Source organism: Chrysochloris asiatica, unplaced genomic scaffold (assembly GCF_000296735.1).
Source record: "Chrysochloris asiatica unplaced genomic scaffold, ChrAsi1.0 scaffold00106, whole genome shotgun sequence".
In the NCBI taxonomy this organism is placed as follows: domain Eukaryota; kingdom Metazoa; phylum Chordata; class Mammalia; order Afrosoricida; family Chrysochloridae; genus Chrysochloris; species Chrysochloris asiatica.
In genome coordinates this window covers 3,582,492-3,610,445 of record NW_006408624.1, presented here as the reverse complement: position 1 = coordinate 3,610,445, position 27,954 = coordinate 3,582,492, and the positions used below count along the sequence as shown (strand labels likewise).

Below are 27,954 nucleotides of genomic sequence, written 5' to 3'. Positions count from 1 at the left end.
TGCCCTAGCAACCAAGCTACCGAGACGCGTGACGGCAGGGTCTCCAGGCCACTGGCTCACGCTCTGGGCTCCCTGTCCCTGCTCGCTTCCGGCACCATGTCCGTGAGAACGCTACCGCTGCTCTTCTTGAACTTGGGCGGGGAGATGCTTTACATCCTAGACCAGCGGCTGCGAGCCCAGAACATCCCGGGAGACAAGGCCCGCAAAGGTGAGAGGCGCCCGGCCCGCACAACTGCACGCAGCTCAGTCCCCGGCTCCTACAGCCACCTCCACAACCCGACCTAGTTAAACTCTTACCGATACAGTACTCCTGCACACTGCGTTTTTATATTAGGGACCTTTCTCAAAATCCGGGACTCTCTTACCTCTGGAGTCAACTTCCCCAAAATAACCGTTCACAGCAAATGGACTTAATACTCCGCATTGGCTATAATAATTAGGGTACCTGAGCCCCCCAATTTCCTCAGTCTCTCCTGATGAAATGTTAGCAGCTCCAGTTGCAGTATATCCTTTGTCAAATCCAGGCGTCCTCGTTACCCCCAGGGAACAGGTTCTGATTCTTCTTTCCTCTGTGTAGCATCATCTCAAATAAACTGGAGCCCAATCTTGCATATTTCAGAAGCCATTTCAAGAAATACAGTATTCTGCAATAATGCAGACAAATCAAAAAATCGTAAGGTTTTTCCATTCCCAAGTGTTGAAGGAGAGTGCAATTATATAAATAATCATATGCGAGCCTCTAAGATGTGACGCTGTAGGATAAGCACTGGACTGCTCACCACAAGGTCAGCAATTCACATCCACCTGCCGCTCTTGGAAACCCCATACAGGGTCACTGAGTCAGCAACGACTCAATGGTACACAACAAACAACAACAAGCTGGGAAATCTGGCTCCCTTAGCTCACATCCAATCTCTGAAGAAATGACCCCCAAGATCTTCTTCCATTCTTTTTCTCTCCTTCCCTTCTTTATTTCCTTCCTTTCTCTACTCCTTCCACCTTGACCCAACAACTGTGTTCACCAAGCAGTTGGAACTAAGTATGAAAGAAATATTTCAGGAAAATGAAGAAAAGTTTAGATAGAAGTAACTGATACAGCCACTATTTAAAACACTTATTCTCTCCAGCATTCTCCGGATGCTCAATTGATGTTAAACATACATATTCAGATGTTAACATACATATTCAAACATTAACTATTGTGTTGATGTGACTGAATACAAATGCTTTCATCTGAGATATGAACTCCCAATAGCATACCCCTTCTTTCATTCAGTTCTTTGCTGCCTGTAACCTTTCTAAAATGCAAATCTAGCCAAAGTCCCCCCTGCTTAAAACCCATCACCTGCCTTCCTTTTCTGTGTAGATCAAGGCCGAGTACCTGCATATCACATTTCAGGGACCTTCCTGATCTGATCTGTGTCCATCTCTGCAGTCCCATTTCCCACCACTTCCTGCCTCCTCCTCTGCATTTTAATTGTACCAAACTACTTCTGTGTTTCCATGTGAACCATGTTCATTCATATCCCCTTGCTAATAGTCCCCGATCTACCATGCTGCAGTATTCAGCTTAAGAGTCATCTCTTTCAAGAGGCCTCCCACTTGGAGAAAGTGGCCTGCCTGGAATCTCATAGCAACCTCTCTCTACCTTACCTTTGGCTCTATTCATCTGACATGATCTATGTATGTGTCTGTCTCCCCCACTTGATTCCCTTCTCTCTTGTGTTCCAGCACCCAGCGTAGTGCCTCGTCCAGAATAAATTGGTGCTCAGTACATGTTTGTTGAGGGATGATCTAAATTGACTATTTCATGTGATGTTGTCATTTCTTCCTGAAGAAGGTTCTGTTTTCCTTGGTGCCTTTGGTACTCGGCTTCATTCTAGCTAATGGCAACAGTGGACTCACGAAACCAGTGTTCTCAGATGAGTGGTCTGCATCTTGAAAAGCAGTGTAAATTAGCTGTTTCAAGAATGGTTTCTGAGCTTACACAGATCTGGCTCCCAATTCCATTTCTGCCATTTAATTCATTGTGTAACCATAGGGTATAACCTCTATGAGCCTGTCTCTTTCTCCATGAAATGGGAAAAATAAAACATATCTGAAAATGAAGTTGTAAAAATTGAATGAGATCACTTTTGCAACTTGTTTAGCACAATGAGTAGTAGGTGTCATCTCTCAAGAGGTGATCTGGGCAAGGCTCTGTGGATATGTGGGGACCAGCTTCCTTTGTCCTCAGCAACTATAGGCTTGTGTCTGTTGTTTCTAGGTTCAGCTTTAGGGATTTTCATACATCTGTAGTGTGAACTCCTATCCACACACTCATTCATCCCTTAGTTGGGGTTGAGTGTTAGACACTATGTGAGATGGCCTTCTGAGTACTCATTCCCTGGAGGCAGGATTTGAAATGGTCTGTGTGGCACTGTGGGTTAATGCACTGAACTGCAAAGTTAGTTTGAACCGCAAGGTTGGCAGTTCAAGCTCACCAGTCACTCCTCGGAAACCCTGTGCAGGATTGCTATGGGTCAGAACTGACTCGACGGTGCTTAACAACAATAACAACAATCCAGTAACTGAATTTATCATATTTACCTAATTCCACAACGACGTTTATTAAGCATTTTCTATGCCAGGGACTCCTAAATACTTTAATACCCCAGTTGACCAAGCAGGTAACTAATACTACTCTCCCCACTTTACTGGTGGGAAAACTAAGGCAAATTTGCCCAAGGTTACATAGTGATTCAAACATAGCAATGACTGTGAGGATGACATAGGACTGACTGGGCAGTGTTTTGTGCTGTTGTACACAGGGTTACGCTAAGTCAGAACCATCTCCACAGCACCTAACAACAACAACATACATAGCTGGTAAGAGAAGGAGATGAATCCAGGCAGTCGGACTTCTGAGCCCATACTCTTACCCAGTACCACCACCTGGGGAACTGGATCCAAATATTTGGTGTGTGGAGGCTGGTAGATTGAGTAGTGAGAGGAATTTAAAATATATATATATCTCCAATATACCCACTGATTTTCTAAAAATAAGTGACATAAAGTATTTGGTTGATGGAGCTGAGAGTGGAATTCAAAAACAAGAGACACTTGTTTGTCTCTTCCAGTGTCTAGGGTTGGGTGGCTGCAAAAGCAGTACCCATTGTGACAGGTCCCTTTGCACAGAGGCCTATAAAACACGAGGCCCAGTAAACTAGACCATTGTGGAAACTTAGATTGAAAATCAGATTTCTTGTAGATGTTGTCTTGATCTTATACAACTAATTGGTCTCCTGGAGGCCATCCCCATTCCCACAAGGCCATGCAAATGTTGCAGTTCCCCCCACCCCCACCTCCCCCAGTGCAGGCTCTGGTTTCGCATTCAACAGAAGGGAAATAAGTGCTCTCTCTATGGGGCAACCTCTGATGTTGCATATTGAATTTGGTCCTGTTTTAAGCAATAGGGAGAATAATAAAAACTGCCTTTGTCTCACTTCCATCATCTTAAAAATAAGCCTAAATAATTTCCCTATTACATTGTGTTTCGATTATTCCTTTTACAGAGGGGAAGTTGTCACTTATAGGCATGGAGCCACTAAGCGACTTTTTTCCCCAACGTTCAGATCATAGGATTGTATGGAGCAACAAAATAGCAGTTATAGTCTGTTTTTATTTTTCTGGTTCCCGTTTAACAGCCACCTCTGGATACCCTTGGGCCTGACTCCCGTTCAGAATATAACTAAAGTGAAATTGTCACAAACATGTCAACTGGAAAAATAATAGAAAAACAGGACATCGCTGAGCAGCTTCCCCTACGAGAGGGAGGGCTGGGAGCACACAGCCCTGCAGAGACCTCTGCTGGAGCTGGGCATCATTGCCTACGGGAGCGACTTGGCACCACTGGGCATGCATCACTAGCTCCTTTTTTGTCAACAGCAGGTAGTTCATTGTCCCTTATGTAGTTCACTGTCCCTCAGAGATGAGCCCCTTACAACAGCACTGTTCTCAAACACACCTTCAGGAGGATCGAAGTAAAAACTCCACCTCTCTGAACTCCTACCAGACCAGTGCAAGACTAAATAAATGTTCCAGAGAGGTAGATGATGCTGACAGTATGCCAAAGAAAGCAGTAACTGCTTTAGAAGGCCAGACTCTTTCTTCTGCCTCTCAAATATTTTCTCTCCAAAAGCCTGTGACTCTTGTGGGGAAGGAGACAGTAGTGGTTCAGGGGTAGAATGCATGAGAATTCTTGCCTCCCATTGAAGAGATCTGGGCTAAATTCCTGCCCAGTGTATCCCATGCTCAATGGCCACCCATCTGTCACTGGAGGCTTGTGTGGTGCTGTGATGCTGAATAGGTTTCAGCAGTGGCGCTTCCAGAATAAAACAGACTAGGAAGAAAGGCCTGACGATCTACTTGCAAAAATTCACCCGCTGGAAACCATGTGGATCGCAGTGGTCCTATTCCCTTGTGCACAGAGTCGCCATGAGTCAGGGCCATGAGTCAACAGCAGCTTGTGGGAGAAAGATGTTGAATTTTCCCATAGGAGTCTAACTTGGCAAATGGAGATGCTTTGCCCCTAGTTAAGGCATAGCACTGGGTGTGCTACCAGACTGGTCTCTTCCCAGCTGTGGGTATTGTATGCTTCAATTATAATTTCAGAAACCACCTCCGAAACAATTCAGTGGCAAATGCTTCCAAAAGAGATTATTGATGACCATTATTTTATAAATGTATACATGTGTAAAATTCTATCTAGAGATGTTGTTGTTGTTGTTGTTGTTAAGTACCGTGGAGTCAGTTCCAACTCGTAGTGACCCTGCACAGGGTTTCTGAGGCTGCAAATCCTTACCGGAGCAGAAAGCCTCATCTTTCTCCCACAGAACAGCTGGTAATTTCGAACTGCCGACTTTGAGGTTGGCAGTCCAATTCGTAACCACTACGCTACATCTAGAGATGGCTTTTCTAAATTGAAATCTCTCAAGAGTTTAGAGTAAAACACATCTTTCATCGATCGTGGGTGACGTCTGCCATACTTCAGTTGTTGTTGTTGTTGTTAAGTGCTGTCGAGTCGGTTCCGACCCATACTTCAGTACAGACATGGAACTAGAAGAGTAGTCACCCAAGTGCTTGGTGTATATTACTCATTTCGTCCCCACAAGAATCCAGTGGGACAGGTGCTATTATGAACCCCATTTTACAGATAAAGAAATAGGAGACCTTAAAGAGGTGAAGCACATTATTCAACGTTATGTAACTAGTAAGTGGTAGAGCCAGGCCTCAACCAATAAAAGGTCTCCATTCTAAACTCTTAAATGTAACCAGCAGGCTTGTAGGAAGAAGTTACTAAGCTTGAAGGTAAAAGATAATAAAGTTGGGGGACATCTACATCAATTGACAAAGCATAAAGTTCATAAAGACACTATTCTGCATCCTACTTTGTTAAGTAGGGTCTGGGGGTCTTATGTGAGCAGCCATCGAAGATACAATTATTGGTCTTTTCCCATCTGAAGCAAAGGAGTGTGAAGAAAACCAACGACTCAAAAAAGGAATTAGTCCAAAGAATTAATGGACTACACAAACTACATCTTATATGACCCAAAACCAAAGAAACTAGATGGTGCCCCGTAACCTCTACTGACTGTTCTGACTGGGATCACAGCAGAGGGCCTGGACAGAGCAGGAGACAAATGTAAAACAAAAAATCAAATTCACAAAAAAGACAGACTTACTGGTCAGAGAATGGAGGAACTCTATGGCCCTAAGACACTCCTCCAACCTGTACATACCTAATGCCATTTCTAGAGACCATCTTCCATTTAAACAACAGACAACCCCATAAACACTAAACAACGTGTTCCTTAGAACAATCAATTATACACATCAAAAGGACAACATTTTCCCAAAAGCAAAGACGAAAGGCAAGAAGGGATAAAAAACTTAGATGAAAGGAAACAGGGAACTAGTGGCGGAAATGGGGTAAGTGCTAACACAGTGTGGGGAATGCAGCCAATGTCATGGAACACTGTTTGAACAAACTATTGGATGGAATGGAGTCTTGGTGTGGTGCTGTAGGATAAGCACTGAGCTGCTAACCATAAGGTCGGTGGTTCAAACCCAGCCACCAGCCACTTGTCGGAAACCCTGTACCAGGTCTCTGTGAGTCATAACTAACTCAGCAGCACTTAACAACAACATTGAATGGGGAACGAATTTGCTCTGTAAACTTTCACCTAAAGCAAACTAAAAATTTGTTTTGTTTTTTTCAAAAACAAAAAAAAAGGTTTCCAAGGTCTTCATTCTCACAGATTCTGTAGTAAAGTGTACTTTTTTAGCTATTTGGTCTCCTCATAGCATCTTCTGGACTGCCTTTGTCCTCAGGAACTTTCCAGATGACCCATTGTTACGTTCCTCTTTGTAAATGGAAATCACACACAACTATATGTAAAAAATAAAGCAGATACAAATATTGACAGTCTTCTCCCTTTTTAATTCACGTATCAAGTGTCTAATTTGAGCCGTTCCATCGTATTCTAGAAAGGGAAATCTTTCATTAATAGAAAACCAGGTTGTCTAAACAGCTACTCCTTTTCTCTGCCTGTCCTTTGGATTATTGTTCCTCATGGAAGTTAGTGTTTTCATAAGCCTTCTCTGAAAGGATGCATATTCTGGCATGAGAGCATGAGTTCTTAAGCCTTTGCAGATGGACTCCAGCGTAGTTAGTCCTGAGTTGCCTGTCCTTCAAGGCCACTCTCTATAAGACATAGTCTCTCTAGGGTTTTTGGTTTGGATTTTTTTTTTGGAACTTCTTGTTTATCCGTTGTCCTTTTAAAAAAGTTTAAAATGGAAAGCAGAGGGTTTGCATTAGACATTAAATGCAAACATGAAAAATAAAGCTTATAGACCAGATCATTAGAATTGGTGTTTTTTAAAGCCTCCTTGTAAATAATGTTCTTGCTTCATGAACCGGTTATTGTTTTGTGTTTTTTTCATATGCTTCATGTAGATGAATGGACAGAGGTGGACAGAAAACGAGGTATGCTCTTTCCTAGCTGCATGTCTTCAGTCTGCATCCACAGGTTCACGCAGTCCTTTATCAATGGAGCTTACAGTGTGACCGCTGCAGATAATCTCAAAGTTAAGAATGTAGGCATGAAGTTGTCTTCAGCTGAGACATTATCTGTGCGACGGCGCTTCAAAAAGTGCCTGAAAAGAATGGAATGAAAAGACAATGGCATTTTTCCATAGACTTTTTGAAGCCCGCTTGTACATTTAAATCTGTTCCCTAAAAGCTTTAGCAGAGGGGGCCACCGTACACTGAAGGGATCCATCTCCTGTTATCAGTTCCAAGCTTTGCAGGGATAACTGGGGCAGTCGCTGTTTCTTCTGGGTAGGCTGCCCTATTTGGTAGTCCTTAACGTCATTTTGTTTTAGCGGCCTGTATCCAAAGTATTGTGCTTCACCCTGAATGATCCTCCCTGAACTGCTCTCCATAGCACACAGAGATATCTGTTGGGCAACTGGGAGAAATAGAAGCATGTGGCTGCATGTTTGTCAGAACTGTGGGCAGAAGGCATGATATCATGCATGCAGTATGGCCTTATCATGCCAAATTCTGACTTTCCTCCTCACCTATATCTCAATTAGGCACATATCTGGCCTGCAAACTAGCTGCAAACCTGAAAAAGTTGCTGATTCCTCAGAATAAACCTTAGGCTTTTGCAGCCTGTAAATGGCACAGGTATCTCCTTCCATCATTTGCCATTTGCATACAGTTTATGCATATCATCAGTATTTTAAATGCCTTCGTTGCACTGTCGTTGTTGTTGTTGTTAAGTGCCGTCGAGTCGATTCCAACCCATAGTGACCCTGTATAGGGTTTCCAAGGAGCAGCTGGTGAGCTTGAACCACCAACCTTGCAGTTCAACTGACCTTGCAGTCTGATGCATTAGCCCACAGCGCCACACCAGGACTCCTCACCACGCTGTACACGCTGGGAAATCGTACAGATGACGTCTAAGAGCACAGACATTAGAATCACTCAGATCTCACTCCTATTTCCACTACACCAGCTGTATGCCAAGCACTTTTCTCCTCTCTCGATTGAGGCGGGTAATTCAGGGTTGTCTAGGCATCTAAATGAGATAATGTATGTAAAGTTCTAAGCCCAGTGCACGGAACACTGTAGGAATTCAAACCATGGTAATTATCCTGGAGAGTTTCCTAGCTTTTCTCTGTTAGCCTTTGCCCCAAAATGCATGTTCTCGTAAGTAAGTGAATTTAGAGCAGAGGTTAATTGTTACAACTCAGTTGCTTTCATTGAGAGGAAGAGGCCAGACTCAAAGAAAAACCCAATTGAAGTACTTGATATATTCTTATGGTATTTCACAACCATCTTTTGAGCAATTTTTGACCCACCTCCTGACTCATGGCGGAATTTCAGGCATGAAGTATAGATTTTGAAGGCTTTTCGTAGATGTATTTGAACTGCTGGAATTTATTTGTTTGACTTCAGCATTTGGAAGTAATGAACGGAAACCAACTTCATAGTCTGAGCCTGGGAGTAGAAGCTTGATGTGCTGAGAACTGGGTAGTTACCACGTTGCTGCGCCTTATAGCTCCAGGATGAAATCTGGCTCCTACTTCATGAAAATTCACTCATTTGAGTGCCCAAAACAAACACCAAGACAGATTAATGCGTTTCATTAATTAAAGCTATGCTATTTGTCTAGTTTAACTTAAATAGGACCTAGCCTGCTTCTGCTTCCTCTCTGTAGCTGGGTGCACAGTAGCCCCACCTCCACAAGGGCTTTTTGAAGTAAATTGTGAAGTGAAGGCAGGTTAATTTATTCCCCATTTTCTTTCCAAAGAATTTGGTGGGAGGTGGGAACCTTGGGTGCCAAGGCTGTAAAACTGTCATTTCCTGTTTGTGGTCACCATTCTGCCCAACTCTTTTCCCAACAGATGACTATTTTTATGAAAGGAGCAAAGCTGACATACGAGGATAGCTTAGTCACCCTCCATGGGAGGAGGCTTCATTTTGTGCTTACTTTGCCAGAGTGACTGACAATTACCCGAGGTTCCTTTCCTTTAGAGCTGATTGATTTGGGGGCTAACCTGTTTTCCTAGTTGCTGCTAAGGTCTCAAAGCCACTAGAGAAATGTCAAAGCACACAGATAAATGAATGGTAGCTACTTGTAAGTCTTAACTTAATCAGGGCAGATGGTCATACTTGAACTTCAGTCCTTCGTCTTTGGCACTCCTCCTGGCTTACATAAATCTGTGGAAAAGTCTTCATATCCACTCTTGTGAGGCCTAATGTCTGGCCTTTTTATTGTACCTCGTTGCACAGTCTACATTTATGTAGGCTGTGGTAAGGAAAATGTTCTAAACAAAAACAGTTATCACGGGCTCTTAATGTTTAGGTTGAAGGAAAAAGGCCATGTCCAGGCTGTCCACAATGGGGTAACTTTAGTGCACGTTGAAGACAAGCTGCGATGACTTGAAACTGTCAGATATGAGGGAAACCTGGTGTCAGTAAAGGATTTCGTTCTTCATCTCTGCGTAATAGGATGGAGACTAGAGTAACATCCAAAGGCCAAGCTTAAATTCAACACTTCACAAGGAATCACAAATCCGTTCGTTCTGTTGTGTAAGTGTGGGGAAAAATGTTTCTTCTTTCCCTCTCCCGCTTACAAATGAGCTCCCTCTCCCCTCATAAATGCTTTGAGAAGCTTTAAAATACTGCCTGAACCCTCAGGGTTCTCCTCTCAGTTACTTACAGGCAGAGAAGGTGCCAACAAGAATAACCTCACTGGTCTCCCTTGCCTTCTCTCTCTTGGATAGGTGAGGTGACCACATCCAGTCATAGCTGACGTATCTCCCTGTGTTAGGCCAAAGAAAAAGGAGTTATTGCTTTTCATAATAATCACCTGGGTCCAACCATTCATTTTTGTATAACTTTTAAATAGCCCAGTTTTCTTTCAAATTTTAATTACTGTACAGTATACCCTCAGCAGCCAAATACTCTTCACCTGTGGGCCAGAAGAGATCTGGCTTAATTAAGAATAATCTGTGTCCAAACAAAGTTGTGCCTCTTTCTTAAACCAGGTTCTCTTAGTAGTCAACTACTGACACTTTTGTGAGTAGCACAAAATTTCTGAGTGAATAAATGCAACCCTTGAATTATAGACACTTTGGTTTGTACACTCCTTCTGACCTTTTGTTCTCTGACCAGATGAAGTCTTCCCACTTGAGCAACAGTATGAGATATGTCACTACAACATAAAATCAATATTATAGAGCAAATGGGGAAATTAAGGTTGGGCTGATAGGACGTCCATTCTGTCAAAGCATTAAAAGTGTTTTAACATCTAACCAGTGGTTAGACTTCATCTATTTTCATAAAATGTTTGGTAAAAGGAGAGTCGATCACCGTCGTTGGTCCCATATTGGTAAAATTTAATTTTAAGTAAAAGTAGTATAGATTTGCTAATATTAAAAAAAAAAAAAAAAAAGACTGATGCTGTCTCTCATTTTAGGGAGAAATCTAATCTAAAAAGTATAGGAATTTTATAAGAAAGAAGAAACTTTCTCCCTACTATCAAAGGAGATACTGTGTAAAGGTGGCTTAGAATCTCTGAAGCACAACACGTCTGTACATTGTCATCCTTTATGTTTGCCTTGTGATGGTCACATAAAATTCTTTCATCCTCCTACTTTCTACCAGGATGCCTGAGTGTTCTCACCAGGAAGCAAAGCCCATCTGATACATCAGCATCTCACTTCTGAAGATACCCAGCTCCTCCTTTCAGAGAGGGAGCCACCGTACACGGGGCATTTCTGAACACAGCTTCTTCCACTCCCTCACTCAGCTGTATTCTCTCTTGTCTCCACAGTTCTGAACGACATCATCTCCACCATGTTCAATAGAAAGTTCATGGAGGAATTGTTCAAACCCCAAGAGCTCTACTCTAAGAAGGCCCTGAGGACAGTCTATGACCGCCTGGCTCACGCCTCCATCATGAGACTGAACCAGGCCAGCATGGATAAGGTGAGCCTCTGCCCTCTTTGTCACATTTCTTATACCTGTGTGGGTGATCGTAGACTGGGGTCAGATGAGATGACCTGCGATTGTAAATCCTAGATGTGGTGGAGTTTCAGAGCTGGGCAGGAGGACCTCAGAAGTCAGCCACAGCAGCCCCTCTGACGTGTAGGTGACTCCCCCTGCCTGGAATGCTGGTTTTCACACCTGTATCTGGAATACATGTCCTAACCCAGTGCAAACACTCTATAAACTAACAGTTTCAATTCTACCTCATTCTTATGAAATCTAAGCTCTGCAGTGAGGAAATGACAGTTTGACAGGAAGCCAGGCATTTTTTAAAGCAAATTCAAAACTGCTCAGTCTTTACTTGTTATTGTGTTACGTGCCATCAAATCAGTTCCAACTCCGAGATACTCTGTATAGGGTTTCCAAGGCTGTAATGTTTGCAGAAGCAGTAAGCCTCATCTATCACCCACCAAGTGGCTGGTGGGCTCAAACCGGTGACCTTGTAGTTCACAGTCCAGGGCATCCTATGGAGCCACTGTGCTCCCCTAATCTTTACTTGTGACATAAATATCTCTGTTTCTTTGGGCAACAAGTGATTAAGTGATTCCGATTTTTTTTTAAAAAAATAGTAATTTCAAATAAATAAATGGTGGAGGATAGACAAATCTGCTGTGGAGAAAAATTCTAAATTGTGTATGTAGCTACTCCGCCCCCAAGGAGGTGGAGCCCTACTACTAAAGTGTGGGTGGCACCCAGTGAGTGACTTCCATCCAAAGTGCATGATTACTGGAGAGAATCCGACAAACACTAACTCAGCCAGGTAATCAAAGGCAACAGTTGTTACCACCTCGAATCTAAAGTATTTTGCCCATCCTTCTATTATCTTTAATACTTGAACCATACAGTGCTCATCCAACTTTACTTCCTCTCCAAACCACAAGATTGGCAGTTCAAACCTACTAGCTACACCTCAGAAACTCTATGCAGGATCGCTGTGAGTTGGAATGAATTCAACGGCACTTACCAACAACAACCCCCAGCATACACTGTCCTCTCTAATCAGAGCATTCTCCTCATGCTCTCAGGAAACTAGCACTGCTGCCTCGAGGCCCTCACAAACGCTGTTGCTCTCAGCTCCAATGCCTTTTCTCTCCCCTCAGCCGCTTTGAAGCCTCCTGTGACTACCTCATGGTCCATATCAAGCCCACAGAGCCTTTGTTAACTGCCTTGGGCCTCCTCAATTTCTCTCCTGTGAACTTTGCTGGATGGCCAGGCCATCCACGGGGCTTCTTTGTGTCTTACTGAGTTTTTACTCATCATTTTAAATTGTGCTTCTATGTTTATAGAGCTTTGTGTGTGATACTTGCACACATAACATCTCATTTCTTCCCCTCAGCAGTTCTGCAAAGTTGGGAAATTAGAGGGCATTGTTTAGAGATGAGAAGACTCAGGCACAGAGGGGTTCAAAGACTTGGCTAGGGTCGTACAAGCAGCAGCAAAGGTAGGACATGAACTCGGATTTCCTCTCTCCAGGTCCAGGGCCTCGCAGCTGCCAATATTGTTCCACATGTGTCCCATCAGTGATGTGCGTGGCTCACAGAATGTCCCAGTTGACAGCTGTTGTCCCCACTTAGCATCACCTCTTTTGCTCTCAGAGTGTCTGGGTGTGGGTGACAATTTGTGTGATCGCCCGCGCAGTATGGTTTGGCCAGATTGGTTTTCAGAGACAATTGGACTGACTCAGAGTTTGCAGGTTCTGACCTCTGCTCTTCCGTCCTGTTTGTTTTGTTCGTTGTTTGGGTTGGCAGCTCTATGACCTGATGACTATGGCTTTCAAATACCAAGTATTGCTGTGTCCCCGTCCCAAAGATGTGCTGCTGGTCACTTTCAATCATTTAGATGCCATCAAGGGATTCATCCAAGATTCTCCAAGCATCCTGAATCAAGTGGAGGAGACTTCCCGGCTGCTGACTGAAGTAAGAATATCATCAGCCCACCCACCTCTCAGCCCCAACACTTGTTCTCATTCCTCTACAAAGAACAGGCTCATCCCATGACAGAGAGAATAGGGTGAGGAACGGCAAAGCCTGCCAGTCTTCCAGAAAATTCTGCAATTGCGTACCCAAGGTGGCTAATACAATAGGCACTGTCATCTTATGCCCGCTTCCCTACTGGGAACACCATAGTTTAGAGTACAGCTATTTTCTCCCAGCTCTTCTGGAAGGGAGTTGGCAGCGGATGCTCAGTGAAGTCATGTGGGAATGGCCTCTCCTGAGTTGTGGGGGAAGTGGAAGAGATGGAGTGTGTCCCTGCTCGGGTGTGGCATAAAGGGGCTTGTCCCTCTGCGGAAACAATGCTGATTCTCTTTCTGGCCCACTTGTCCCAGCACCTGTCTCCTTGGTTATCTGACTCTGCCTATCCGCATTTTTCCCCTCACTTCTGAAAATGCTTCTTGCTGTTCTACCTTTGACAGGTGTATGGGAGTCTCCCTGCTGGAGAATTCCAGCTGATCCGGCAGACGCTCCTCATCTTCTTCCAGGACCTACACATTCGAGTAAGTGAATGGGCCACCCAGGGACACCTTGAAGCCACCGTACTAGGGAAACAGAGCAGAGGCTACAATGTTGCCTGATAAGTGATGGCCTCAGTGTCCGATTTCATGATAATAAACTTCCTGAAAACAAACCTAGGCAGTTTTTAAATGGACCAAGGAAGACAATGATGCCTCCATTCCCTCCCCACACCACCTCTGGCCTTATATGTGTCTTTAAAATATTTTTTCTTCTCTTACTTCTCAAGGCTAGCTGCCTGGTATCATTACTAGAACCTTAGAGTCCTCAAGCTCTCCGCCGTCTAACACTGTCAGGAGGTTCCCTCCAGCTCCACGAAGCTCTTCTCTCCTGGAGTTTCATGGCTCCATGCCATCTTGGCCTTCCCTTACCTCTCCTGTCTCCATGCCTTTCATGTTTCCCCAAGCCTTCCTCCTTCTGTCTTCTTCCACTCTTTAGACATCTCTTTTCTCCACCACTTTGGCTACCAACTCCTTTGCCTATGACTCTTGGGTCCAACCTCCACCCTACCCCTGCCCCGCCCCAGCCATCCAGACCCACATCTCGACCAGCTTACTGAAACTCTGCTCAAGGATATTCACCAACCAGTGTCTGCAACATCTCCCCAGTTCAAGGCCCACCCTTGACTTACGGATTTGTTGTGAGAGCACCCCCACTCCCTCCCTTAGTTGCTCAGAACCAAAGTTTTGATTCTCCTTCCTTCATCTTTGTCTGATCACTTCCAGGGTCATGTGATTTTCACTAGCCATCCTTCCCTTTCCATTGCTGTTGCTACCAAGCCTTTGTACTTCTTGTTGGCCATTCCTTCTTCCTATCATGCCAGTTCCAGACAGTTCTACAACCTCACTTTAAAAAATACATTTCTGAGCTTCTGAATTTTGGACGTATGTCTCTTAGACAGGATTCTTGTTCTTTCCCATAATGTAGCAAGTTGATAGGGAGAGCTGGTATGATATGATAAAACAAGGCCATGCTCTGGAGTTTTGTGTTTGAAGCCCACCTCCAGCACTAGCTGCATGACCTTGGGGCAAACTCATGAATCTCTCTTGAGCCTTGATTTCTTCATGTGCAAAATGAAAACTGTAATACCTAATTTTGAGCTTGTTGGAAGGATAAAGTCAAGTAGCATATGCCATGCAGGTAATCCCAAAGTTAAGACAGGGTCCCATTCCTAGGACAAGGTTCTGATATAAGTCAAAAAGTCGAATGCCTCTTTTTTTTTTTTTTAAGATTTTATTATTATATCTATGTAAACCTGATCTTTTATTTGTCTTTGAGAGTTGGTTATATTACATACAAGCTTGTTGTTGTTAAGTACCATCAAGTTGGTTCTGACCTATAGCAACCCTATATAGGGTTTCCAAGGAGTAGCCAGTGAGCTTGAACCACTGACATCGCAGTTCAAACCAACTTGGCAGTCCAGTTCATTAACCCATAGCGCCACACAGGATTTCTACATATGAGCTTATGTAATACATATTCTTTAGATGTACACACACAAAAAAAACTCCAATTGTACATGTAATTCATTGTAACTTAAATACATTGAAAGTTGGGTACTACACACACACACACATATATATATGTATTTGGTTCTATATATATAGCATGGAATGCTTCTAGAAAGATATACTAGAAACTGGTCACAGCGGTTGCCTCATTGGAGTGGGGAGCTGTAAGGAAGACGGGGTAGAAGAAAGACTTACTTTCCATGATATACTCATTTGAACTTTTTAAATTTTGTACACGTACAAGTACAGCATATTTTTTAAAATATTTTTAATTAAAAAAGAAGAAGTATTGAGCCTGATATTTCCCTTTCATGGACCAGTGAAGACAAATAGGTTTCAACTCTGCTTCCAATTTTGTTTTTAACTCTCACATACAATTTTGCCATGGGTGGAGCACCATCAGTATAAATTAAGATCTCTAACAGTTATTGATTATAATAAAAAATATGAAAGTACAAATAAGATTATGTTTTTAAATATTGAAAATTGTGCATCAGATTGTTGCACAAAGCTTGCATATTTGGATTTTCTTTTATGAACTATAATAATACAAGTAGACATATTGATTTCTCAATTCTAACAAGATAAAATTCATTACAATGAAAGACTTGCTTAATAATAAATCTATAGCAAAGTCATTAAACTATATTAAACCACAAAATATTTTAAGCTTTAATTGCTAAATAGGCAGGCGATGAAACATCCGAACGTTCATCAAGAGAAATAGGAATCACATGTCCTGACAATATTTTGTCACTGTCTGTAGCATCAAGACTGGTTTTCCAAGTGTGGTCTTTCATGGTAATTCTGCTCAGCTGCAATTTATAGGTTGCCTGGAGTCCTGGTATAGCATTGTAGGATAAGCACTATACTGCAAACCATAAGGTCAGCCTTTCAAACCCACTAGCCTCTCCTCAGAAACCCAATTCAGGATCACTGTAAGTCAGAACCAACATGCTGGCACTTAACAACAACATACAGATTTTCTCTGTTTTCAAAATTGTTTTGATAGTTTTTAGACTTGGTAATAAAACCAACTAGCTAAATGAAGAAAACACAGTTCCTATTACATCTTTACTCACTGTTCAGCCGAAGTTAATACAAAGCTTCTCATCCTGATATCCAGAGCTTTTTGCAATGTCATTAAACCACCTGACATCACCGTAACGTCATCAAGGCCCTTGACCTGTGCACTTGGGGCCTGGTCAGAAACTGCGCTAAGAAAATTCCATTGGAATCCTAACCAATAATTGCCAACCATCTTAATTCAGCCCTCTAGAGCTCCTCTAGAGTTTTCTTCTGAAGGGTAGGTGTCTCAGATCACTCACAGCCTCTCCCGGCTTTCATCTCCACTCCAGCATCATTCCATCACTGACTCGTCCTGCTCTTTCCATTGTTCCCATTGCTGGAAAACGTTATTCCATTTGGGCCTCTACACTCCCATTCCATTTCTTCCTTGGCAATATCTAATCCCTGAAAAACCAGTCAGTCTAGCAAACATTTAGGATAATGCACTGGACCACAAGGTCAGTTTGAATCGCAAGATTGGTGGTTCAAACCCACCAGCCGCTCCTCGGAAACCCTCTATAGGGTCTCTATGAATCAGAACCGACTCAGTGACACTTAACAGCAAACAAACAACAACAATCACATGCTTCTTAAGAGTTTGAGCTACTTAAGTGAGCTAGACAAAGCCCCTGCCTAGAAAAACTTCTATGCTAATAGGAGAGAGGCAGGTAAAGTCCATTATTTTCATATGCTGATAACTTTTAGGAAAATGGTAAATTAGGGTAAACTTACAGAGGTCATCTAAGAAGGGATGTTGCTTTAGACCAGCAGATCAGCACTGTCCAACAGAATTTTCTATCATGATAGAACTGTTCTCTGTCTGTGCTATGTAGTATGATAAGCACCAACCTGTGTGGCTTCACAGCACAGCTAGTGTGACTGAGAATGTATAGTGTAACTGCCTACTGAGCACTTGAAATATGGCCAGTGTGGCAGAAGTTTCTCAATTCAAATGGTCACACTTGACCAGTGGCTACTGTGTTGAACAGCGCAGCGTTAGCTGATAGCCTTAGAGTCCAGGACAGCTTGTCTGAGGAATCATTTCAGTTGAGAATATAACTTACAAAGATCTCAGGGAAGAACATCTAAGCTGAAGCTAAAACAAGTTCAAAGGCCCTTAGATGGAAATTATCATGGTATGTCCCTAGGACAAAGGAAAAGCCAATGTGAATAAGCATACCTCATAGCAGGAGTGATGTTGTTGTTAAGTGCCATCAAGTCAGTTCCAACTCATAGCTACTCTGTATAGGGTTACCGAGGAGCGACTGGTGAGCTTGAACCACCAACCTTACGGTTCAAAGTGACCTTGAAGTCCAGCGCCCTAGCCCACAGCACCACACTAGGGACTCCAACAGCAGTAGTGCTCAACATAAATTGAACAATCTGTGCAACAGCGAAACTGACTAATCAGAACAGATACCAGTCGTAAAGAAACTGGTCCCCACCAGGTGACTATCAGTCTTAACCATGGGCCAGAGTAAGAAGTTTAGATTTTATTCTAAGAACAAAAAGACTATTTTAAGGCAAGGAGTCATGTGATCATGTGATTTGATGTATGTTCTGGAAGATGAACTGTATGGGGCAAGAGTAGAGGTTGGATAGCAGTTAGGAAACTATTATAAGAGATACTTGGATTAGGTGTCAGCAGCAGAGATCATTGGAGTATGCCCTTTTTTTTAATGCTTTATTGTGAATTATATGATAGTTTACATGGGAGAACATTAGCTTTACATTCATCCTATCGCATATTCTTTCATTACCATGGTTATAATCTCCTCCATGCATCATCAACCAACCAAAGGGTATACCCTTCAAACCTGCCCCCAGGTCATCAGCATATAGTCCCTCTCTCTCTCTGGGTCTAGAGTCCCCAGCCGCTCCATCCATCTCTCCACATCATCGTCTCTGCCTTCATCTCTGGCATCACTGCTTCTCTGGGTAGGGTCTAGCACTCCGCTCTTCTCCCTTGATGGTTTCAGGGACCTCAGCTCCTGGACTGCATAGTCAATCACTCTCTTCCTTTTGCTACAAAATGTCTACCTTACGTTTCCAACCCTCTCAGTCAGTCCTGATAACAATTATTCACCATTGTACCACAAGGGACCCAGCCCCAGCCCCACAAGGACAGATTGGATCCTGCTCAATGGAGATTCTACCTTCCTCCGCGCTCTCTGGATCTAGGCTCCCTCTTGAAAGCTTCCGGTTGAACTCCCTGCTGAGAATTTGTCTTTCCATCCCAGATATTTTGACTCAGAATACATTTCAACAAGATCCTGGAATGAACTGATTTGAAGTCCTGCTGTGAACCACGTTGTTGTTGTTAAGCGCTGTGGAGTTGGGTCCAACTCATAGCAACCCTGTATAGGGTTTCTGAGGAACTGCCAACCTTGTGGTTTGAAGTCCAGTGCGGATCCTACAGCACCATACCAAGAACCATATTGTTGTTGTTAAGTGCCATAAAGTTGGTTCTAACTCATAGCTACCCCACATAGAGTTTCTGAGAAGCATCTAATGGGTTTGAACCACTGACCTTGCAGTTCAAACAGATTTTATGGTCTAGTGCATTATCCTGCAGCACCACACCATGAACCATAGCACCATGCAAAACCATGTACCAACCATGTACCCAATGAACACATGTATACTTGCTCAGTGTACACACCCAGTGCACTGCTTAAGCACACTCTTCCTCAAGTCCTGCTGGTATCCTGGGGAACAGGAGTGCTCAGGGAGTTGTCTCATCCAGCACAGCTCAGTAACATTGGAAACACAGTCCCTGCCCTCAAGGAACTCAGAAGAAAGGAGGCCAGGGAATACTAAGTACCTCACGGATGATTAGTTCTCAGATAGACGAGTATAGAGAGAGCATGAAAGAGGGAGTTCTACCTAAGAGAACCAATGAAGTCTTCATAGAAGATCTAGTATCTTTTAAAATAAACAGGTTTTTACCAGGCCCATGGAAAAAAAGAAGAGCTAAGAATGACACCCTCAACTGACACCTCCATGTCAGTCAAGGCAGAGGCATGTAACTGCCTGGTGTACTTGCTTGTAGAGGAGAAAGGCTGCACGCAGTTGAGTATGACTAGGACTTTCATTATCTGCAGGCAGCAGAAAAACACTGAAAGGTATTGAGCATGAAGGGACATGGTCAGATATGAGCCCTGAAGAGTCTCCTTAGCAGCAGAATGGAGGATGGATTAAAAGCAGACAAGAAGGGAGTCAGGAAGACCAGTTAGGAGGCTCCTATCATGGGCTAAGCAAGAGATGCTAACGTCTGCACTGGGGAGCAGCAGTGGAGGTAAAAAGGAGGGGCCATAAACAAGAAGTGACCATTGGTTTGACATGGTTTAGGGACATGGAATGGTGATACGTGGTGACTTGGTGACCTTTGAGTGACGTTGGTTCCTTTGCTGAGACTGAGAACTCCAGAGGAGAAGCAGGTTTGGGAAGATGAGTGATGCGCTCTGTTCTGAGCAGGGTGAATTCAGTAGACATCCAGCGGAGCAGTGAGATAGATGGATCAGGTAGGTGTTCATTGAAATGGCCAAGGGGGAGCCATCAGCATGGAGGTGAACCCTGGAGTTATGGGAGTAGATGAAATCACCTGGAAAAAAAAAAAAAAGATGAGGTAGGTACACAGGGTAGTTGAGAGTCGTACCACCAGTGAGGACCAGCAGAGGGACTGGGCAAGCAGACAAAGCAGACACACCCAACGGTCCTTCCTGAGGAGGACAGATGCTCAGGCCAAATACAGATGCACACATAACTTAAATGTGTACATGTCAAATCTACTATGTTACATCAACCGTAACAGAAGGTCCAACACACTTGTATATTTCCACTTCTTCAAACATTCCCTCTCCATGCCTCTACTCACATCTCTTGGTCACAGGATCTCAAAAGAAAAAATTGCTTAAAGGTCTTCCAGCCAAACCCTCTGACCAAACCAGTTTCTTCCTCCTCCCTAAACATGCCTTGTGTCCGTTTCTGCTCTTTTTCCTTAGCTCCAAACTCATGGTAATCCCTACTACCCCATACCTATAGTCATTCTCCTCAGTGCCTTCATATGCTGTTTAACATTTCCTGTTCTAAAGTGTGGGGGCTTTGTTTGTTTCCCTGCTTTATGCCTGTGTCTTGGGTCTAGTAGACTTAGTAATAAGCGTGTCAGCTACCATTTACTGAGCACTCGCTATGTGTCAGTCTCCGTGCTAAGTGCTATTAATAACAAACTCAAACCAAACCCACTGCCATCAAGACCCATAGCAACCCTGTATAGGGTTTCCAAGGCTGTACATCTTTATGAGAACAGACAGCCTCATCTTTCTCCCATGGAGCAACTGGTGTGTTTGAACCACCAACCTTGTGGTTAGTAGTCCAGTGCTTATCTTACAGCACCACAAGGATTCCTTGCTATTAATAGCTGATTTATTGTCACACTAGCCTCAAGTATGTGTTATTAACCCCAGTTTACCCAAGAGAAAATTACACAGAAGGGGTGTGTAACCATTCAAACACCGGAAGTCTCAACAGTCTGATGCCAGCATTCCCGTTACCAGCTTGTAAGTTCTTTGTCACTTTGTACTTTCATTGGGTTGTGCATAACAGATGCTTATTACTGACAACATTACTAATATAAACGTGTAGAACTTTATAGTTGGAAAGTACCTTCAAGCTTATCTATCTCATTTTATAGATGAGAAAGCTAAGGCCCAGTGAAACTGATTAAAGACCGCTAGTCTTTACAACATGTCAATTGTGACTCACCCAGGGCTCAACGCAGAGTACACAAACCAGAAGGTAGAGTAAGCAGAAACTGGTGTCTCTGGTCATATTATTGTTAAGTGCCACCGAGTCAGTTGCAACCCTGTGTAGGTTTTCCGAGGAGCAACTGGTGAGCTTGAACCACTGACCTTGTGGTTCAACCCAACCTTGCAGTCCAGCGCATTAAGCCAAATGCCAACGAGATGCACCTGTCCCAGCCCACCCCTCACATAGCCCAGCACCTGGATCAGAACGCCAGCTGCAGAGTCAGAAACATGAGCGTTTAAACCAGACCTCTGAGCCAGTCCATTCTGGTTCCACCCCAGATATACTGAGTCAGATTCTACATTTTAATGAGAATTTTATGTATGCATAAAAATCACCTGGGGATCTTGTTAAAACGTAGCATCTGACTCAGTGTGTCTGGGGCAGAAAGGAAAGAAGTCTCAGCAGGAAGTCGAACTGGAATGACCCAGTTGGAAGCCCAGCTCTGTTCATTCTGAACTGGCGCACCTTGTGGGGTTCTTGTAGTTCAAGCCCAGCAATGGCATAATGCCGGGAGCCAGCCCCAACAGGCTTATTCCAGGGTTTTTCCGAAAGCGTATGCGGCGTCGGCGGATTACGGAGTCATAGGCCATAATAAATTCAAAATCTTCTCATTACATGCTTTATTATTATTATTTCTATGGCTACTCTAATACTCTACTTCTCTCATTCTTTACTGTCCCGCTCATTCTTTACTCCCCTGCTCTCCTGCTCATATCTTCTTCGTCCTTTCTCCCCTCCCCTGGCTCTTGCTTCCCTTCTCTCCTCTCCCCTCCTGCTTCCATTCTCTCCATTACTCCCTCTATCCTCCCTCCATTCTTGTCTCGTCTCCTCTCCATCTCATATTCCTTCTTCTCCCCCTATTCTTGTCACTACTACTACTACTTCTTTGTTCTGTCTTACAACCCCCTTATATACCATTACAGAAAACATTGCATTCATAGTAATCAATGACATCAAGGTACACATTCCTTATGGTTTACAATTCTTAAATTTACAACAGGGATGAGAAGTTACAGCAAAAACATTATCTCAAGGCATAGGAGACATTCAGGTGCCTTGAAACCTTTTAGTTAAACATTTGTTCATACATAAATCTATTCTTTTCTATGGGAAACAAGTTAACCTTCACATATTTCTTAACCTTTGTCTGTTAAGTCTTGTTAATTTTAGTTGTTAGGTGCAATTAACTCTCCATTAACCTCTTCCATACTCTATCTGTTTATAGCCTACAAAGACATCACTTATCAGGGAAACTGAGGTTATGAAAAACAACTTCTCTAATTTGCTGATCATTAATTTAAGAACATCTAAGTCAGACTTTTTATTTAGTATCTGTATATACCATACCCTTTATCTAATTGTTTTAGAAATTCTTGTACCCACAGCCCTTATTTATGGCTCTTCAAGTTTAGGATTCTTTATTGCCTTAAACTAAGGCTACAAGGAAGAATGTTTACAATCACTAAACCTAAGCTGGCAGTAATTCAATTGACAAGTCCTGTCTCCTAACAATCTTAAGAATATTGTTAATATAAGTATTAAAACTACCTAAGATTAGTAGAATAAAATGTAGCTACTGTGTGGCTTCTGACTTTTAATGAAAATATACTAAAGTGTAGGAGAGTCAAAAATCTAAAGTAAAAGGGATACTAATAAAATCATGAATAACTCAGAGAATGTTTCACCAAGAGAAAAATTCCACTAGGGGTCTGTGCATAACAAATAATAAAACAACTCTTTGTGGCTCTGCCATCCAAAGAGAGAAAAATAAAAAGAAAAGTATTTCATTGTTGCTTTGCAAAGACAATGAATTCTTCATGCACAGGTTTCCCCATGTCTCATTTCATTATATTAATTCCTCAATTAATATGTCTCAATTTATTTATTTTAATTCCTTAATTAATTATGGCCCTGGCCAGCATAAGAAGCTCACAGGGAACCAAGGAACAAGTATGGGATCCGGAGTCAACCCTGGTTCTGAATCCTGGCCCAGCCACGTTTTGTACTCTTGGGCAAGTCACTTCCTTCTGTGAGCCTCAGCTTCCTCCTCTTTAAAGCGTTGGGGTCAGACAACTCACCTGACAGGTTTGCTGTGCAATTCAGAGAGGTTCTGTTTGTGAAAATGCTCACTATGCCGATGTTCTTTATTGCGTCTTTCTCTCTTGACTGTTATAAACTCACTGGCCACGTTCTCGTCTCAGAATGCTTATGTCTCTGAGAACACTACAAGAAGAATGCCCATAACTGTTGTTTGTTTCCCCTCCCAGGTGTCCATATTTCTAAAGGACAAAGTGCAAAACTCGAATGGTCGCTTTGTGTTGCCAGTGTCTGGGCCTGTTCCCTGGGGAACTGAAGTTCCCGGACTCATCAGGTGAATTCTGAACAGTAATTATCAGTGTTTGGGGTGTCTGGGAGCCTATGCCTAGGCTCCCAAGAGGAAAGCAGCCTTGCTGAGCCCTTCAGGCTGTGCTTGAGCCATTTCTTTCCTCAGTTAAAATGCAGCAGTGAAGGTTCAGGCCAGGTCCTAATGCCGGTTCTGCCACTTAGCTAGGCAAGCCACCCAGTTCTTCAGGTTTGTTACCTGATGACTGCGAGGATGAATAAGATAATAGTGCTGCTAGGACATCTGGCCCATAGCATGGGCTCAATAATGTCTCATTATTATCATCTTATCTGTAAATTGCCTAAACCAGGTGTTGTAAACAAGCATCTTTATCTTGAGGGAGGAGATGAATTCTTTGTCCTGTAGCACAAAGAGTAAAGAAGCCCTCAGGACTGCCCAAGCTTGGAAAACATTCCGTCATGTCATATTTTTGTATTATAGAATGTTCAACCGCAAAGGCCAAGAAGTGAAGACGGTTGAATTTAGTCACGGTGGCAACTATGTCACTGCACCCAAAGAAGGTTCTTTTGAACTTTATGGAGACCGAGTCCTGAAGCTGGGAACTAATATGTAAGCAAGTCCTCCATCCCTGAATGAATTCAAGTCCAAGGTGATTTCATTTTAAAAAAAACAAACCAGCTTCACTTCTGCTCTGGAAATCCCTGACACCATGTTGAGTGATTTCCCCCTAGCGACAATGCAGGCAGAGCCCTGACATTCTCAAAGGGCCCCCAAGAACTGCAAATGTAGCCCAACAGGTTAAAATGTACACATCATTTTAAATAGCCTCTGAAGAAAACTAGCCAAAAGCTTTTTTTTTTTTTTTTTGCAGTAGACATCTTGAACAGCTTGGCCTTCCTAGAATGTTACGTGTTCTTGCAGTAGAATGCATTACATTACAAGAGTAGCCACTGCCACTCAGCTGTCCCAAGTGGTTTTCTTTGGGAAGAAGTGAAGTTGGAGTGATTGACACCTGCTGAGTCGTATTCTGTACTCCCAGCTCCTTTCTGGATGCTGTTTTATGTCTCAAAAACTTCGTGGTCTATCTGTGAGTCAGAAGGAAGTGATTGCAAAGGGGCTGGTTCATGCTTGCACCATTTTCTGTTAACATCAGGTACAGCGTGAATCGGCCTGTGGAAACACACACGTCTGGAGCATCAAAGAATTTAGCTTCACGGACAGAGGTAAGCTGCTGCCTCCCTTCCTTATCTTCAGAGCTTCTTTCTAGATTTAAAAAAAAAAACAAAACATACATGGGGAGAAGAGACTGTTTCCGTTTCAAAGCTAGCCACTGTTTCCCTCATTGTCTGCAATCTTCACCATTCAGCCTTACAAGAACACAGGTTTTTAATTGTAGTTTCTCATAGAGAGTTCCAGTGATCTGACTAATTAGATAATTTTAGGCTTGGCTCAACAACCATAATTAACCAGGAACCACACACCAGGACGTGTGAAATCGCATTGTGCCAGTGCCATTAGGTCTGTGGCTGCTGATTCCAAGCACTTGTGTGTTTTCTGATCAGTGGTGTCTCGAATGTTTTCCTCTATGGTGATATGGTAGCTTAAGTTCAACTTGGGGATTTAGGTTCTCTGAATAATTCTGTCTCTATAAATTTTCACCAGACTGGCTACTTGTAATCTAGAGGACAAATCATGGACTATTCAGTTATTCCACAAACATTTATTGAACTGTTTCTACACAGGCTGGGTACCCAGGGAGGGACACAAAGCTGACGGACCAGTGGTCTCATCCTGAAGGGGGCATAGTACCCTGAGAAACCAGTGACTAACACGGTGTGAGAAGAGCTAGCTGGGTGTTCTGAGCAAAATGCTGGGCTCAGAAAACAGCATGTTCTGTCCACTGGGGTGGGGAATCAAGAATACTTCTGAGGAGGTGACATTCAAGTGGCGCTCTAAAGAGCAGGTAAAATATGTTACAGAGATAGAACAATGGCCATGCAAACCAAGGTGACAGCAAAAGCAAGGGCACAGAGAGGCACCAGGAACATCGTGTTCTGGGGAAGCAGGGAGAAGGCAGTATCTCCCCCACATAGCTAGGTCGCAGTGTAATCGAGGCAGACATGTGACTCAGCAAGAATTTTGGGACCTGGCTAGAAAGGGCTTGAATGTGATCTTAAACCATTTGGACTTTGTTCTTTAGGCAAGAGGCGGAAGGCTGTTTCAAGCAGGAAGAGCAGTAGAGTGATGGAAAAGGTGGAGGAGCAGGGAGGCTGAAGTAGGGTAACCTCAGGGAGAGGAGGATGTATTTGTGACTGTCACCACCCGAGGGCAGTGTGGTAGCTCATATGGAATGAGTACCCCTGGAACTAGAGACTGCATTGTGATACCGTATCTACAGAGGGAACCAAGACAGTCCTCCTTCAAGGAGTGTGGTTTGAGAGGAAACGTGGATTCCTGAGGCCTTCCACTACTCTTCAAAGTGTGCAAGCCTCTGGTTTGTTGCCTTGCTAGAGTCCCTCTGCTTCTGATGTGGATTCTTTTTCTTTTGGTTAAACTTGTTTTCTCAAGCTTTATCTGGCCCCAATCCTTCCCAGAAATAATTTACACAGTTAATTGCTTTACCTTGTTTCTTCCACTGCCTTGGATCTCTGGGGTGTTTAGCAGGAAAAGTGATCTCCTTTATGTGACTAAAAGTCATGAAATTGTTTCTGTAGGAAAACATTGCTCCAAACCCTCTTGCTAAAGAAGAGCTGAATTTCTTGGCCAGGCTGATGGGAGGAATGGAGATTAAGAAACCCAGCGGCCCTGAGCCAGGATTCCGGTTGAATCTTTTTACCACCGATGAAGAAGAGGAGTAGGTCTTAAATCTGTTTGTTTCTAAGATAGATATAAAACCATAAGTTTGATAAGAACCAAAAAAATGACCATCATAAACCAGTGACACTTAGGAGGATAGATGTAATTATTTCAAAGGAAATAACCAGAAAATTTAATAACTGAGTTCAAGAACTCACCAGAATTAAATTGCTGGAAGCTTCTAGACTCTTTCACAAAAGAGTTCTAATTTTTTACTTAGCAGGGCAGAGCTAAACAAGAATTATTGGGAACTAAGATAATCATATTTTTTAAAAATCTGTTCAAAACCAGATGGAAGTTGGAGTTTAATAGATTTTTATAAACTTTGGGATTAGACCAAAACCAACCAGTTGCCATCCAGTTAATTCCAACTCCTGGTGATCCCATGTGTTAGAGAGCTGTGAGCTGTAGGGTTTTTGGTGACTGTGGTATTTCGGAAGTAGATTGCCAAGCCTTTTTCTGGTAAACCTCTGGGTAGATTTGAATGTCCAACCTGTGGATTCTTAGCTGAACACTTAAGCATCTCTAATCAAAAACCAATAGTGGTATTAATTCACCAAGATTTACAAGTACTTTACAGCTTACAAAGCCCTTTCACTATCTCATGTGATGCTCTTCACACCCGGATCCTTGGAGTAGGGGTTGCCTTCTATTTCCCTACTCATAGGGGTACTATGCTAAGTTCTGATGACACAAAGATGGATGGAGTGGAGGAACTAGACCCTGTCTTCAGGTCAATCGCTTCCAGCAGCAAGTACACAAGCCTAACATGCACATAAGCTAATTCCATTCAAGGCACAAATGCTCAGATTTGAGGACAGAGTGTCTGACTATACACGGGCGGATCAGAAGAGTTGGCATTTGAGCTAGGTCTTGGAGTTTGCCAAGCAGAGAAAGGGGAAAAGCATTCTTGACAGAATTTAGTATGTGCAAAGGCAGAGAGCAGATACAGTTGAACTTGCCTTTCTAGAGTATCTGGTGCCCTGGTTGGGGATGTAGCTGAAGGTGAGGCAGAAGAAAATAGGCTGTCAGATTGTCCAGTTTGCCACACTAGCAGGGAGAAAGTCCTAGCTAACCTGTGACCTTTTCCTTTGCCATCTCATTCAGACAAGCAGCTTTAACCAGGCCAGAAGAGTTATCCTATGAAGTCATCAACATACAAGCTACCCAGGTAGGTGCAAGTGATTACCCAGGGTTAAATTTTAGTACCCCTCCTCACTGGTCATAAACTCAAACTTCAAGCCTGCCTTCCTTTGGAGTCTGTGCTGCATGGAGCCATAAGTCCCTATCCTGGCACACTGGTCAGAAACTGAAATGCTTCTTGGTGATGGGACATAAAATACCTACTGCACTAAGTAAGAGGCAGTCTGCTAACACAGCCTTCTCATTCTCTTTCACCTCGCATTTCTGTACCAGGACCAGCAAAGGAACCAAGAGCTGACTCGGATCATGGGGGAGTTTGAGATCACGGACCAACCACGATGGAGTGCCAACAAAGGAGATGACCTGCTCGCCATGATGGATGAGTTATAGTGGTGCTGATCGGGCACACCCTCTACCATCCTGGGACAGGCTGCCTGGGGAAGGTCTCAAAATCCAAAACAATGCTGCTAGTTTTCTATTGAGTGAAACCCTTGCTGTCTGTTCCTGTTTATGTTGTAATGAACTGTGAGCCTCCCAGAGGAAGCACATTGTCTTGAAGGCACACACTTTACGTATATTTTCAGCAAAATATATTACGGCTTTTAAACT

General features: G+C 43.2%; 1 protein-coding gene across 2 annotated transcripts; it reads left to right on the top strand.

Moving 5' to 3' along the window:
• OSCP1 (organic solute carrier partner 1) lies at nucleotides 1-27,954 on the top strand. Of its 2 annotated transcripts, XM_006867540.1 has the most exons (11): nucleotides 30-208; nucleotides 6,998-7,027; nucleotides 10,890-11,044; nucleotides 12,853-13,020; nucleotides 13,518-13,598; nucleotides 23,270-23,373; nucleotides 23,827-23,955; nucleotides 24,500-24,569; nucleotides 26,061-26,200; nucleotides 27,310-27,373; nucleotides 27,619-27,735. In XM_006867540.1, exons 1-11 carry the CDS (start codon nucleotides 97-99, stop codon nucleotides 27,733-27,735), a joined length of 1,170 nt encoding a protein of 389 aa, XP_006867602.1. In that variant the 5' UTR covers nucleotides 30-96. The 2 variants fall into 2 exon arrangements, with proteins under 2 accessions (XP_006867603.1, XP_006867602.1); XM_006867541.1 differs by lacking the exon at nucleotides 6,998-7,027 and having other exon boundaries at nucleotides 1-208; nucleotides 27,619-27,954.